General features: G+C 45.3%; 1 protein-coding gene across 1 annotated transcript in view; it reads right to left on the bottom strand.

Annotated features, from left to right (window-relative positions):
• Positions 1-1,187: 1,187 nt before the first annotated feature.
• The window catches only part of LOC147004588 (uncharacterized), a 14,937-nt gene continuing 324 nt past the window's right edge, over positions 1,188-15,800 (bottom strand). The window contains 8 exon segments of the mRNA XM_085837813.1: positions 1,188-1,613; positions 1,615-4,082; positions 5,261-5,572; positions 6,125-6,715; positions 7,268-7,855; positions 8,477-11,501; positions 11,553-11,833; positions 12,044-15,201. Coding sequence (XP_085693939.1) covers positions 1,188-1,613; positions 1,615-4,082; positions 5,261-5,572; positions 6,125-6,715; positions 7,268-7,855; positions 8,477-11,501; positions 11,553-11,833; positions 12,044-15,201 — 10,849 coding nt within the window.

A 15,800-nucleotide genomic window follows, 5' to 3' on the forward strand; every position in this document is an offset into this window, starting at 1 on the left:
TGCCAAAGACTCTTGGATCTGTATGAGATCAAGTGTCAATTTGGAGAGGAGAGAAGGCCTGAATATATCATTATCGAGGCTTCCTGGGAACCTAGAACACACATATCATGCAGGCCATGCAACAGCTTAAACAATCTCCAGTATGCTAGGAGGCATTTCCCAGCTAGTTCTCTTGATAAATCAGCTTCCTACTTCTGAAAATGGCAAGGCTTTCTCGTTTCTGCTGGCCAACTCAAAGTCTGTGTCCTGGGTTTACGAACTGGCTGGCTACTCTTAGTCTCTTCGACCTCAGGCACCCAGGTCCTGATCCTTGGACAGAGGTACTGAGGTCAGAGGATCAGAATAAGAAGCACTCAGTGCACCTTAGATCAAGGGAGTCCATTTGTCATGGACTAGATCAGATCTAGTAGGTAGGTCTAGGTCCTCAATGATCAGAAGAATCACATAATATTCTCCATGAGGTGAAAATTATATACCATGCTCTTATGGCTACAAATTGTGAGCTACTCTTAATCAGAAAGGGGATTCTTGTCCTGCTTTTAGTCACAGGGGCATAGATGATGCTTCAATGTGCATCTGAGGCAGCTAGGAGTGGAAATTGTAAGTTTGATAGACAGTTGATGAGAAGAAAAAGTTCTAAATTCATGTTGTTCATAAGGGGCATAGAAAGGGAAAGTATGAGGGCAGCTTCTGGATCAAAAAAGAACTGAAAATGCCAGGGTAAGAGAGAGTAGGGCACAGGCTGCCCTCTTGAGATGGACTGCCTTACAGGTTCCATTTGGCAGGCTGGGAAGCTCTGGTGCGTCCCTGGAAAGAAGGAGGAAGTGGGAAGCAAGGAGTAAGTCGTAAGCCTCCTAGAGCCTTTACGATATCTCTTTTGTCATAAAAAGCATCAGTGAGGCCCAGTTTCTTAGATAGGGCATTTGAGGGGCCACCTCTTTCACCCTGAAGCATTCTGAGCCTTTCTGAAACAGGGATCACAAAGCCAGTGTCCCTTTGGTGAGAACTGGAAAGTCTGAGTCCACATTGGTCTGATTGAGAAGGTCCAAGACCTCCTTTAGGGGAGAGGGAAGAACTACAGCTCCCCTTTTGCCGTGCGATCCTGTTGAGATTGATTTTCATATGACGTGTATATTTGTGGCCTCCTAGGACAGAATGGTCACAAAGGGGGAACCCAAATTCATAATTTAATGATGGGTCTCTCCAAGGACAGGAGAGAGCAGGTACCACATCCTCTGCTTGAGATATTGTACGTCTGTAATATCTTTGCATAACAGGGAATGTTCCAAAAGGGAATGTGGTACTCCCTTTTGGAGGTATGAATCCCCATAGGTTAGGCACCAAAGCTGTGGGCTCCCGTTTGGCACTTCTGGAAGGTTTCTCTCCCTCTTGGACATTAGGAATATGTTTTGAGCCCTCCTTAGTAGAAACAGGGTGGCTGATATCGTCTTGGGGTGATGATGAGAGTTTCACCCCTCTACGGGGACTGTCTCCATCTGGAGATGACTCAATGCATTCTTGATCTGCAGAAGTTTGCAGGGCTCCTTGGGTAACAGAGGCTTTCCTCTGTATTCTCCTGGTAGAAGGAGCGTGTCTGGGAATCTCATGAGGAGAGGTGGGGTGTCTGAGGCTCTCTTCATAAGAAAGAGTGGTTCGCATGCACTCTTCTGTAGGGATGGAGGATGGCTTGCCAACCTCATGCTCTGAATTGGGAGCTTGGATGTCCCATTGGTCAGAAGGGGCTTTTTCTGATGGGGTTTCAGTAGACTTGGATGGTCTGTGAATGCCTTGGGTTGGTAGGGGACTTCTGAGGCCCTCCTCATGAGATGGTGAGCATCTGCAGGCTCCTTTAGCAGAATCAGAAGTGGCGAAGTTTATGTTAGTCACAGTTTTAAGCTTTACACCTCTTTTCTTAGATTTGCAAGCTCTTACCTGCATTTTGGAAGAATGGCAGTGTTTCCAGATGGCATGTTTTGAGCACACAGATTTCAGGCCTGCTTGATCTACAGAGGAAGGGCTTGGTCCTGTTTTATGCAATTTAGAAGGTGTGGGGCAATCCCCTGGAGGAGGAGAATGACTGAGACGTTTTTTACAAAGGACACTAGATCTGAAACTCAATTCTGATGATTTTAAGAGGGAGATGCTCCTTTGAGGAGTAGAGGTAGGACTGGATTCCTTTTCTGCATATTTGGAAGATGTGAGGCTACTTTTGGCAGAAGAGATACATGTTAAGGCATCAAGTTCTGAAAGGCAGTATCTGATATCCCCTTCAGGAAGTGGGACATGTTTCAATATCCTTTGGTTAGATTTGAAACATCTAGGGCTCTTCTTGAGATAAGAGGAATTTCTCTGGCCACCTTCATGAGGAGGGGTAGGAATAAAGTCCCCTTCTGCACAAAGGGACAGTCCCTGAAACTCTGTTGAAAAGGAAGTACCAAAGGTTTCTTGGGCAGATGGCAGAGGTTCTAGAGACCCCTGGGCTGGTTGAGAAAGTTCTAGACTTTCCTGGGGAAATGCTGGTGTTCCCAGGATCCCTTGATCAGATACTAAAGGGCCCAGAGCACCTTCACTGGGATTCAAAAGACACAGAGACCCTAACACAGATGGCAAAGCTTCTGGAGTCCCTGACACAGATTCTGAACTCTTAGAAATGGATTGTGTACATGTTACAGGCTCTTCTGCCTCTGGATTAAGGGGTGAAGGAGCTGGTAATTGGGGAGAATCTTGTGTGGCTGACAAAGATTCTATGACCTCTTGGGTGACAGGTGGTATTTCTGCACTATTTTGCATACATGCCCGTGTTTCTAGTGTGTCCTGGGCAGAATCAGAAAGCACAAGATCTTCTGGATTGGATGGTGAATATCCTAAAGCCTCTTTTTCCAAACAGGGTCCTGGGGGCTCTTGAGATAACAAGGAAGTTTCTGGAAACCCTTGGGAAGATATTGATGTTCCTAGTACACCTTGGGCAGACAGGGAAGGTCTCCGAGACATTAAGATAGATTGTGACACTTTTAAATCCAATTGAACAGATGGAGAAGGTCCTAGACTCACTATGGTAGATGCTGAAATTTCCAAAGTGCTTCGTGAAGCGTTGGATATTCCTGTCTTGCCATGTGTACAGGTACAACCTTCCAGATTCCCCTGTAAAGACAGGCAAGGGCCTCCAGCTTCTTGAACAGATAACAAAGGTCCTGGAATCACTTGAGCAGATAGGGACATTGTCAAAGGCTCTAGGACAGATGATACAGATCCTAGTGTTCCTCGTCCAGATAAAGAAATTATCATGGGTCCTTTGGAAGAATGTATAGATCCTGAAGGATCTGAAGCAGATGGATCTGTTTGTTGAACCCTTTGTGGAGAATTCAAAGACTCATTTGGTCCCCGGAATGAAGTTAAAGGTCCCTCTGTAGGTTTAGAGAGATCTAAAGGCTCTTCTGTGGAAAGGGAAGGATCCAAAAGGCTTAGGGAAGAAAGTGAGGAACTAAGTTGGTCAGAAATTGCAAGTTCCAGAGGTGAGTCACTGGATATCACATGACCTGGGGTAGCTGTTGAAAATTTTTGTGCACCTGATGCAAATGATGATTATCCTAGAGTCCCCTGGGGCAGCAGCAAAGGTTCTACAGAGCCTTGTGTAGTTGCTGAAATCCTCAGAGATCCCTGGTCAGATCTCAAAGTCCTTGCTGTATTTTGAGCAGGGTGGGTATATCCCTGACACACTGGGAAAGATGGTGAGTCTGCTACTGTGTAGTGTGTAGATGTGGACGGAGTTCCTATACCTTGTGTATGTAAAGATGGACTTGAAAACCTTTTGGAAGAAGTAGAATGTTGGGTAGACCTTTGTGGACATGTGGACCGATGTACGGTCCCCTGTGCAGAGAGACCGGGACTCACACCTCCATGAGCAGAGTCAGAAGATGCTGGGGTCCCTTGTTCTGAGAAGGAAAGACCCAGAATATTATGAGAACATTCAGAACATTGTGATGTATTCATCATTGCCTGTGCTGAGATAGAAAGTTTCAGAGGCCCCTGTGCAGATTGCAAAGGTGATAGATACCCTTGGCCAAATGGGAAAGTCTCTGCACCTCCTTGGGTAGAAGAGGAATGTCTACCAGCACTCACTGATTCTTCATATTGTGCCAATATCCCTGTGGCATCTGTTGAATTTTCTAGATTTCTTTGTTTGCGGAAAAAAGAACTTTGCATGGGCAATGTTCCCTCTTGTGCCCTGGAAAGTTCCTTGGGCTTTTGAAAAGATAGCAAAGATTCTAGAACCACTGGAGTAGGTACAAGATGCTCCTGAACACCCAGTACAGGTGGGCAATGTCCTATATCTGATGGTGAAGGACAAAAGGTTTCTTGAGATTTCTGGCTAGGTAGGAAAGTTCCAGTGTCGCTTGGGAAAGCTGGGGATCTTTGTGCAAAATGATGGGCAGTTGGAGAAAATCCTATATCTGTTTGCCAAGAAGTTGGACGATGTAAAGTATCTTGAGCAGATGAAACATTTTATGTATTCCCCTGTTTAGATATGGGCAGTTTTAGAGAACCTTGGGAAAAACAGAAATGTCCAAAAGACTCTTGGGAAGATGAAGAGCATAGGGTTCCTTGTGAAGATAACCAAATTCCCAGAGGCATCTGATCAGATGACACAGACTCTGGTAGCACCTGAGTACTTTGGGTAGACCCCAGATGTCCTGGAGTGGGAAGCGAAGTTCCCACAGTCTCCATTGAGGACATGGACTTTCCTACTGTGGATTCTGCAGATAAAAAATTCCCCTCAGTGCCCTGAGCAGATGTGGAAGACCTTAGAGTTGTTTCTTTAGATTTAGTCACTTCTAGACCACTTTCTTCAGAGGAACAAAGAACCACAGTACCTTGATCAGATCTCAAAGATGATGGTGGCCCCTAGTATTCTGAGCAGATGCAGAAAACCCTACAGTTGTTTCCTTAGATTTAGTCCCTTCAGATAAGCAAGGTCCCACAGTACCTTGATCAGATCTCAAAGATGAGGGTGTCACCTGTAGTGATGTAGTAAGATCCAGGTGCAGTCCATCACATCTGGAAGTATCTGAAGTCCCTAGGATAGATGGAGAATATCCATTTGTTTCTAAAACTGATGGGGAGGGACCTGAATGAAGTAGAGCCCCTTCAGCAGATCCTGAGATATGGGTCATTGCCTGGGCTGAAATGGAAAGAGTCAGAGGCCCCTGGGATGATTGCAAAGGTGCAAGATTCCCTGGAAAAAGTGGGAAAGTTTCTTCACCTCCTTGAGTAAATGATGAATGTCTACCAGGTTCTCGAGGTGATGGTGGCAAAGGTCCTAAAGTAGGTGAAGCAGATGTAGAATATTCTGTATCCTCCCTCACTCGAGGCAAAGGACCCAAGGTAGTCTCTGTGTGTTTACATTGTCCCATATCCAATATTCCTGTGGAATCTACCAAAGGTTCTAGATTCCTTTGGGGGGATGACAAAGAACTTTGCACAGGCAAAGTCCCCTTTGCAGCTGTGGAAAGGTCCTTACACTTTTGAGCATATCTTTGAGAGTCTTTACTAGATAGAGGATGCTCCTGAGAACCTAGAACAGATGGTGAGTGTGTTACAACTGCTGATGAATTTGAAATGGATTTTTGAGATTTCTGGCTAGGTAGTAATGGCCCAATGTCCCTTGAGGAAGCTGGGGATCTTTGTCCAGAATGATCAGAAAGGGGAGAAAATCTCATAGCTTTCTGGCAATAAGATGTATGTTGCACAGACTTTGGAGGAGATGGCACAGTTTGTACACTCCCTTGCTTAATTGTGGACAGTTTTAGAGGCCCTTGGTCAGAAAGGGAATGTCCAAAATCCTCTTTGGAAGATGAAGAGCCTAGAGTTCCTGGTGAAGGTAAAGAAATTCTCACAGGCTTCTGATCAGATGACAAAGACTCTGAGACCACCCGAGTGATTTGGGTAGACCCCAAAGGTCCTGAAGTGGGAGGCAAAGTTCCCATAGACTGCTTTGCAGACATGGGATTTCCCTCTGTAGCTTGAACCGATAAGGAATGCCCCCTAGTACTCTGAGGAGAAGCAGAAAACCCTACATTTCTTTCCTTAGATTTAGTCCCTTCAGATAAGCAAGGTCCCACAGTACCTTGATCAGATCTCAAAGATGAGGGTGTCACCTGTGGTGATGTAGTAAGATCCAGGTGCAGTCCAGCACATCTGGAAGTGTCAGAAGTCCCTCGGATAGATGGAGAATATTCATTTCTGTCTGAAAATGCTGGGGAAGGAGCTGAATGAAGTAGAGCTCCTTCAACAGATCCTGAGATATGGGTCATTGCCTGGGCTGAGATGGAAAGTTTCAGAGGCCCCTGGTCTGTTTGCAAATGTGTTAGGTTCCCGGGACCAGTTGAGAATTTTTTTGCTCCTCCTTGAGTAAAAGATGAATGTCTACCAGGTTCTCGAGGTGATGGTGGCAAAGGTCCTAGAGTAGGCAAAGCAGAAGGTTCTATATCCTCCCTTGCTCGAGGCAATGGGCCCAAGGTAGTCTCTGTGTGTTTACATTGTCCCATGTCCAATATTCCTGTGGAATCTGCCGAAGGTTCTAGATTCCTTTGGATGGATGACAAAGAACTTTGCACAGACAAAGTCCCCTTTGCAGCTGTGGAAAGGTCCTTACACTCTTGAGAGTTTAGAACATATCCTTGAGAGTCTTTACTAGATAGAGAATGCTCCTGAGAACCTAGAACAGATGGTGAGTGTGTTACATCTGCTGGTGAATATGAAATGGATTTTTGAGATTTCTGGCTAGGTAGTAATGGCCCAATGTCCCTTGAGGAAGCTGGGGAATTTTGTCCAGAATGATCAGAAAGGGGAGAAAATCTCTTAGCTTTCTGGCAATAAGATATATATTGCACAGTCTTTGGAGAAGATGGCACAGTTTGTACATTCCCTTGCTTAGTTGTGGACAGTTTTAGAGGCCCTTGGTCAGAAAGGGAATGTCCAAAATCCTCTTTGGAAGATGAATAGCCTAGAGTTCCTGGTGAAGATAAAGAAATTCTCACAGGCTTCTGATCAGATGACAAAGACTCTGAGACCACCCAAGTGATTTGGGTAGACCCCAAATATCCTGAAGTGGGAGGCAAAGTTCCCTCAGTCTGCTTTGCAGATATGGGCTTTCCTACTGTGGCATGTGCAGATAAGGAATGCCCCCTAGTATTCTCAGCAGATGCAGAAAACCCTACAGTTGTTTCCTTAGATTTAGTCCCTTCAGATAAGCAAGGTCCCACAGTACCTTGATCAGATCTCAAAAATGATGGTGTCACCTGTAGTGATGTAGTAAGATCCAGGTGCAGTCCATCACATCTGGAAGTGTCTGAAGTCCCTAAGATAGATGGAGAATATCCATTTGTTTCTAAAACTGATGGGGAGGGACCTGAATGAAGTAGAGCCCCTTCAGCAGATCCTGAGATATGGGTCATTGCCTGGGCTGAGATGGAAAGAGTCAGAGGCCCCTGGGATGATTGCAAAGGTGCAAGATTCCCTGGAAAAAGTGGGAAAGTTTCTTCACCTCCTTGAGTAAATGATGAATGTCTACCAGGTTCTCGAGGTGATGGTGGCAAAGGTCCTAAAGTAGGTGAAGCAGATGTAGAATATTCTGTATCCTCCCTCACTCGAGGCAAAGGACCCAAGGTAGTCTCTGTGTGTTTACATTGTCCCATATCCAATATTCCTGTGGAATCTACCAAAGGTTCTAGATTCCTTTGGGGGGATGACAAAGAACTTTGCACAGGCAAAGTCCCCTTTGCAGCTGTGGAAAGGTCCTTACACTTTTGAGCATATCTTTGAGAGTCTTTACTAGATAGAGGATGCTCCTGAGAACCTAGAACAGATGGTGAGTGTGTTATAACTGCTGTTGAATTTGAAATGGATTTTTGAGATTTCTGGCTAGGTAGTAATGGTCCAATGTCCCTTGAGGAAGCTGGGGATCTTTGTCCAGAATGATCAGAAAGGGGAGAAAATCTCATAGCTTTCTGGCAATAAGATGTTTGTTGCACAGACTTTGGAGGAGATGGCACAGTTTGTACACGCCCTTGCTTAATTGTGGACAGTTTTAGAGGCCCTTGGACAGAAAGGGAATGTCCAAAATCCTCTTTGGAAGATGAAGAGCCTAGTGTTCCTGGTGAAGATAAAGAAATTGTCACAGGCTTCTGATCAGATGACAAAGACTCTGAGACCACCCGAGTGATTTGGGTAGACCCCAAAGGTCCTGAAGTGGGAGGCAAAGTTCCCATAGACTGCTTTGCAGACATGGGCTTTCCTTCTGTAGCTTGAACCAATAAGGAATGCCCCCTAGTACTCTGAGGAGAAGCAGAAAACCCTACATTTCTTTCCTTAGATTTAGTCCCTTCAGATAAGCAAGGTCCCACAGTACCTTGATCAGATCTCAAAGATTAGGGTGTCACCTGTAGTGATGTAGTAAGATCCAGGTGCAGTCCAGCACATCTGGAAGTGTCTGAAGTCCCTCGGATAGATGGAGTATTTTCATTTGTTTCTGAAACTGATGGGGAAGGAGCTGAATGAAGTAGAGCTCCTTCAACAGATACTGAGATATCAGTCTTTGCCTGGGCTGAGATGGAAAGTGTCAGAGGCCCCTGGGCTGATTGCAAATGTGTTAGGTTCCCGGGACCAGATGAGAATGTTTGTGCACCTCCTGGATTAAATGATGAATGTCTACCAGGTTCTCGAGGTGATGGTGGCAAAGGTCCTAGAGTAGGCAAAGCAGAAGGTTCTATATCCTCCCTAGCTCGAAGGAAAGGGCCCAAGGTAGTCTCTGTGTGTTTACATTGTCCCATGTCGAATATCCCTTTGGAATCTGCCAAAGGTTCTAGATTCCTTTGGGTGGATGACAAAGAACTTGGCACAGGCAAATTTCCCTTTGTCACTGTGCAGTTTTTCTTGTGCCCTTGAGAAATTAACGGCAAAATTTCTTCAACTCCCTGGGCAGCTATGGGCTCTCCCAAACTGGCTTTTGCATTAAGGGAAGCTTGTCCAGGCACCTGAATAAATGGTGAGAATAATGGAGAAATCTGTGCTGATCCATTCATCTCAAGAGTTCCTTGTGGATACAGGGAATTTGCCACAGATTTTTGCAAAAATGGTGGAGGAGCTTGACTTTCTTGTGTTCCTGTGGTAAGGCCAAGAGGCTTTGGGACATGTGGCAATGTTTCTGGCATTCTTAGTACACATGAAGACATTCCCAAAGAACCTGAGACTGAAGAAAAATGTTGATGTATACACTGGGCAGACTCCGATGTTCCCAGAATCTTCTGGTAAGATTATGAGTGCTGGATAGACTGTTGAGTATATGGTGAAAGGCTTAGTGATACCTCAACAGATATGCTAAGTTTGAAAGATATCATATGTGCTAGATCATTTGAAACTTCAAAAGAAGACTCCTGAGATCGTTGGTCAGGTTGTGAATGTTCTGTATGACTTGAGGGATGTGGCAAAGGGCCTATAGTCCCTTGGAGAGATGGTGAGGTATCCTGAGATTCTATTATGTGTGAAGAGTTCCCTGGATTCTGTTGAAAAGATGGTGAATGTTCTAGAAACCCTGGGATAGATGGCAAAGTACCCACAGTTTCCTGGAAGTGTATAGAATGTTCTAGAGGTGCTTGCTTACACCTCACAGTTGTTGGAGTGCCTGATGTAGTCTGGGGAAGTTTCTGAACACATGGTACAGATGATGAAGTTTCCACAGCCCCTTGGGAAGATAAGAATGTTTTTATAGTTTTCCTGGTGGATTTAGAAGATCTTTGTTCGGAAGGAAATTTTTTTGGTGTCTTAGTTTCAGATTTGGTAGGTCCCATAGACCCTGTAGGAGATGAAGGAACTGCTGTAGTCCCTTGGACAGATCGCAAGTTATGCAGTGATTCTACCATGTGTGACGAGTGCTCTAGCTTCTTTTGGAAAGATGCTGAATGCTCTAGTTTCCCTGGGGTAGATGTAGAAGAACCCTCAGTCCCCTGGACAGGTCCAGCATATTCTAGAGGCTGTTCCTTACATGTCACAATTGTTAGAGTTCCTGTTGTAGTGTGAGGAGGTTTCTGAGCATGTGGTGCAGATGAGGAAGTTTCCACAGCCCCTTGGGAAGATAAGAATGCTTTTTCAGTTTTCCTGGTGGATTTAGAAGATCTTTTTTCAGATGGAAAATTTGCTGGAGTCCTAGTTTCAGATTTTGGAGGTCCCATAGACCCTGTAGGAGGCAAAAGATCTGTTGTAGTCCCTTGGACAGATGACAAGTTATCCACAGATCCTACCATATGTGATGTGTGTTCTAGCTTCTTTTGGACAGATGCAGAATGCTCTAGTTTCCCTGGGGTAGATGTAGAAGAACCCTCAGTCCCCTGGACAGGTCCAGAATCTTCTAGAGGCCCTTGATTACATGTCACAATTGTTAGAGTTCCTGTTGTAGTGTGAGGTGGTTTCTGAACATGTGGTGCAGATGATGAAGTTCCCACAGTCCCTTGGGAAGATAACAATGTCTTTTTAGTTTTCCTGGTGGATTTAGAAGATCTTTTTTCAGATGGAAAATTTGCTGGAGTCCTAGATTCAGATTTTGGAGGTCCCATAGGCCCTATAGGAGGCAAAGGATCTATTGTAGACCCTTGGACAGATGACAAGTTATCCAGAGATTCTACCATGTGTGAAGAGTGCTCTAGTTTCTTTTGGAAAGCTGCTGAATGCTCTAGTTTCCCTGAGGTAAATATAGAAGAACCCTCAGTCCCCTGGACAGGTCCAGAATCTTCTAGAGGCCCTTGCTTACATGTCACAATTGTTAGAGTTTCTGTTGTAGTGTGAGGAGGTTTCTGAGCATGTGGTGCAAATGATGAAGTTCCCACAGTCCCTTGGGGAGATAATAATGTTTTTTTAATTCCCTGGGTAGATGGAGAAGATGTCAGATCCTCTGTTACAGATGGTGGATGTTGCAGGGTATCTTGTATAGATAGAGAAATTGTAGAAGCCTTTTGAAAAGAACTGAAAATTTTCACAGGTCCTGGTTCAGATGGCAAATTTTCTAGAGTCCTAGTTTCAGATTTAGTCAGTCCCATAGCTCCTGTAGGAGACAGAGAATGTATCTCAGCCCCTCGATTGGATGGAAATATTTGAGCCTCTCTATGAGCATGTTGAGTAGATCCTAAAGACCCTGTCTTATGACGTGATGGTTCTACAGTCCCCTGTAGTGATATAGACTGTCGCAGAATGTCTTTTTCTGATTTGTATTTTGTACCTTCCTTTTGGGAGGATACCAAAGGCTCTAGGTTCCCTTGTGCCAGTGATGACATTTCAAGAGTCCTTTGCAAATGGAAATCCCCTGGTGTAGATGGCGAGGAATGCAGAGTCTGTTTAGAAGGTGTGTAAGTGGGCAGTGGTCCTTGGGTAGTTATCAAAGTTTCTAAGGTCTGTGAAGTAAATCGATAAGGTTTCTGAGCATTTGGTGAAGGAAGTGAGTCTTTTCCACCATCCTTGGTGGATAGCAAAGATCCTTGAGGCCCTTGTCAAGATGAAGAAGATACCAAAGACTCAGTAGCAAGAGTAGGTAAGGAAATTCCCACAAGATCTGGGCCAGGCAGCATATGTCTTGGAAAACCTGAGACATTTTTCAAATATCCTGGAGATCTCTGAGGATGTGAATATGTCCCCATATCCACATCCACAGATGGCAATGGTCCTTTAGACACCTTAGAAGGTGAGGAAGGTGGCATATCACCTGGACCAGAAAAAGAATGTCTGAGAGTTCCCTGTGTGGATGTGGAGAGTTCTGGAGTCTGTTGTGCAGATAGAGATTGTCCCACAGCCCCTTGAACAGAAGACAAAGGTGCTACACTTCCTTCTGAGGATGAGGGAGTTCCCTGTTGCCATTGGGTGAGTGGCATTACATTTAGGGGGGACCCTGAGCCATACTGAGATAAATCTAGAACTCCATGAATGTGGGGCAAATTTGGTGGTGTCTCCTGAGATGACAGAGAAAGGCTCAGAGGCTCTGGAGCCACTTGTAAGGGTCCAGGAGCCACAATGGCTGAAGGGGAAATTGCCAGAGCTCCTGGTCTAGGTGGCAAAGGTCCTACCAAACTTTGGGTAGGTTGGCAGGCTCTCATTTTACTTGGGAGAGATAACAAAGGTGCTAAAGTCCCTTGAGTACTTGGTGAAGTAGCATCAGTACTCTGGGTAGTTGTGGAAAGATCCAGAGGCCTTTGCAAGGACATCAAAGGTCCTGCAAACCCAGGCAGGCATGAAGAAGATTCCAGAGGTCCCTGAGTTGGGGGTCCATGTCCTGAAACTCCTTCTGCTGATGAGGAAAGATCCAGATCTCCCAGAAGGTTGAGGGAATATCCTGAACACCTTGTTGAAGATGGGAAAGTTTGCTGAACACCTTGGCCAGGTGGCAAATATTCTGTTGTCCCCTGGACACCCAGAGCTCCTGGGGAAAATGCTAAACATCCTAAAGACCTTTGCACAGCTGGCAAAGTTTCTAGATGCTCATGCTTAGATGTTGATGATCTTGAAGATCCTAGGGCAGATGGTAAATGTCCTACAACGAGAATGTTGGAGGCAGAAGGATTTTTAGATGCTTTAGAAGACATGGAAGATTCCTGGTGTGTTTGAGCTAAAGGCACAAGTTCTAGATGATTTTTTTTAGATGTGGACTTTCCCTTAGACCCTTGGTAATATAAAGGAGGTTGTGTAGTTTTGAAGTCTGATTTTCCAACGGACAAATCACCTTGAGCATGGGCAAAATGTTCTGGATCATTTGAGAGAGATAAAGAAATTCCCTGAAGCCCTGGGCCAGATGGTGAACATACCAAATCCTTTTGGTTAGACAGAGAAGGCCCTTGAGACTTTTGGGGAAATATGGAATGTCCAACATGCCCTTTGTCAGACTGGCAACTTTCCACAGTCCCTTGGTCATTTGTAGAACATTTCAAGGCATTTTGGAGAGATACAGAAGGTGTGGGACTCGAATTCACCTGAGGAGTAGTTGTAGAGATTGATGTTTCTTTGTCAGCAGAAGATGATGCAAGTCCCCTTTTAGCAGAAGTTCTGGAGTCTCCTTTGTCAGAAGGATCAACGCTTAACCTGTTTTTTCCAGAAACTGGATGCTTGGGGACCACATTGGTAGAGGGAGAAGGTCTACTACTTCCCATCAGAGAAGGCATGGAAAAGAAACACTCTTGGGTAGATCGAGATAATTGTAAAGCACCCTGTTCAGATATGGTAGATCCTATGCCAATCTGCACAGATGGGGAATGTCTTAATGTGTCTTGGATACCTATGCAAGCCTTGACCGTGGCTGCAGAATGAGGGGAAGGTCCTAGAAATACCTGTGTAGATGTGGCCTCTCCTAGAGCATCATGGACATATGTGAGAGGTCTAAGGGCCTCTTGGGCAGGTAGGGAAATTTCTAGACCTCCTTGTGTACTAGTGGAAGTTCCAAGAAAACTTTCTTCATCTGGAGAAGGGGCTAGCACCTTCTGTATAGAAGTATCAGGTGTCATAGCCAACTTGATGGGCAAAACAGGTTCCAAGGGCCCTTTTGAAGATGAAGTAGAACCCAGAGCCTTTTGGGCATTTGGAAGATACTCTGGAGATATTTGTGGGCATGGAGAAGGACCAACGACCCTTTTTCCAGGTGGATATGAGTCTATAGCATCTTGTGTAGTTGGAGAAGATGGCTGATCCTCTTGAGGAGATAGGGAAGTTCTCATAGTCTCCTGTGAAGTTTGGAGAGGTCCTATGGATTCTTCTGCACAGGTAGAATCCAAGGAATTCCCTTCTTTAGCTGTACAGGATGCTACAGGCTCTTGTGTGTGCAAATCACGTCCCATAGCACCTTGTTCACATAGGATTGGATCCAGAACGTTCTGTACAGATGGAATCTGTCCTAGAACATCTTTTGTAGATGTGTCACATCCACGAGTCATTTCTAAAGATGGGACTGTGGCTAGAACTCCTTTTGTAGATGTATCCTGTCCTACAATCCCTTTATGTGATAGGGTAGTACTCAGAGAATCCTGTACAGGTTTTGGAAATCCTAGCATCTTTGATGTATATGGGGAATTCTTTACAGCCTCTCCTGCAGATACAGAATGTCCCAGAGACCCCAAGGGCTGCATGGAGGGTTGTATGGTCTCAGCACACTGTACAAATATGGAGCTTGTTTGGCTCACTGGGAGTATTTTGGCAGAATCTTGGCTGTTTGGGACCTCTTGACAAGTCAGGAGGGCCCTTTTGGCTGGTAGGGGATATTTGAATAATTCTTGATCAGATCGGGACTTTCTGAAGACCCGTTGTTTGGAGAGAACATCTTTCAGTCTTCTGCTAGAATGAGAATGTTCAGGGTCATTTTTCATAGCAGGAGAATGATTTAATCTTCCTTTCTGTGGGAGAGCAGATTTAAGAACATGTCTTTGATGCTCTTCCATAGAGGGGGATAATCCTAGTGGTCCCCTGACAGATGGAGAAGGTCTCAAATCCCCTGGGGAAGATGCTGATGGTTCTAGTTCACTTTGTGTGTGTGCAGAAGACACAAGAGTCCCTTTGGAGGACTCGGGAGTTTCTAGACCATCTAGCCTATGTGTGGAACTCTCAAGAGACCCTTCTAAGAATGGCAAAGGTCCTTGAGCTCCTGGTGTAGGTGTTGAAATTTTTGTCTCTGCTTGGGCAGGAATGAGCGGTGTGATGCTCACTTGGGGAATTGTGTTTGCATTTATTTCCCTTTGGACTGTAAGAGATTATCTGAGCCCATTTTTTAATTGTAGAGGACTTTGAAAGCCCTCTTGGTTTAAAGGGAAAGTTCTAAAATCCCCTTGGTCAGCAGGGTCAGGTCTCAAACTCACTTTACTAGAAGCAGATTGCATAGGGCACTTTGGGGGAGGAGGGGAACATCTTTTTCTGTCTTTGTGAGAGGACTTAGCTCTATGACCTGCTTTGGCAGCTGTCAAACATGTTGAACTCTCCTGGGGAGAGGAGGTGGAACTTGATACATTTGGGACAAATGAGAAATCAGTGAAGTTACCTTTGGGAGAAGGAGGTTTGGATCCCTCCTTGTCTGATGGGGCCTGTTGTAGGTCCCCTTGACCAGAGGAGTCTTGCCCAACATGCTTTGGAGGAGAAGTGGAAAGATTAGAGTTATGTAGGGTAGGGGATAACCTTTTGGAACTCCTTCTGGAAGAGGAGGCATGTATGATTTTCCTTTCAGCACAAGTGGGAAGTCTTTGGGATGCCTGGGCAGATGTGAAATGTCCCATAGACTCTTGGAAATATCTGGTTAGTTCCAGAACATCTTGGGTTGATAGGGACAGTCCCTGAGCATGTTGGGTGGATAGGGACAGTCCCTGAGCATCTTGGGGAGAAGTGGACGATGCCAGATCTCCTTGGCTAGATCGGGAAGGGTGTGGGGAACTTTGAATTTGTGGGGAAATTACCTGTCCACGTTGTCCAGCAGAAGATGGCCCAGGCACTGTGTGATCTTCTTTGAACTTTTGACTGGAATCTCCAGCCCCGTGTTTGGAAGATGTTGCAGGCACTCTGGCACCCAACTGGTCAAAATCTATAGGTTCTCCAAACACAGTGGACATAGACTGGCTTCTTTTCACCTTCCCAGGGATGGGCACAGAAGAGGAGGCTACTCTTTTTCTGGTGGCGGGCTGTAAAACAGATGGTCTGGTATCCCTGGTCAGTGGGTGACTCGTGCCCTCAGGAACCCTCAGAGGAAGTGTAACTGTCCATTTTTTGTTCTCTTTCAGATCCTTCAGAGGATCCGG

Source organism: Mus caroli, unplaced genomic scaffold (genome assembly GCF_978045245.1).
Source record: "Mus caroli unplaced genomic scaffold, Mus_caroli_1 scaffold_5, whole genome shotgun sequence".
Classification (NCBI taxonomy): Eukaryota; Metazoa; Chordata; class Mammalia; order Rodentia; family Muridae; genus Mus; species Mus caroli.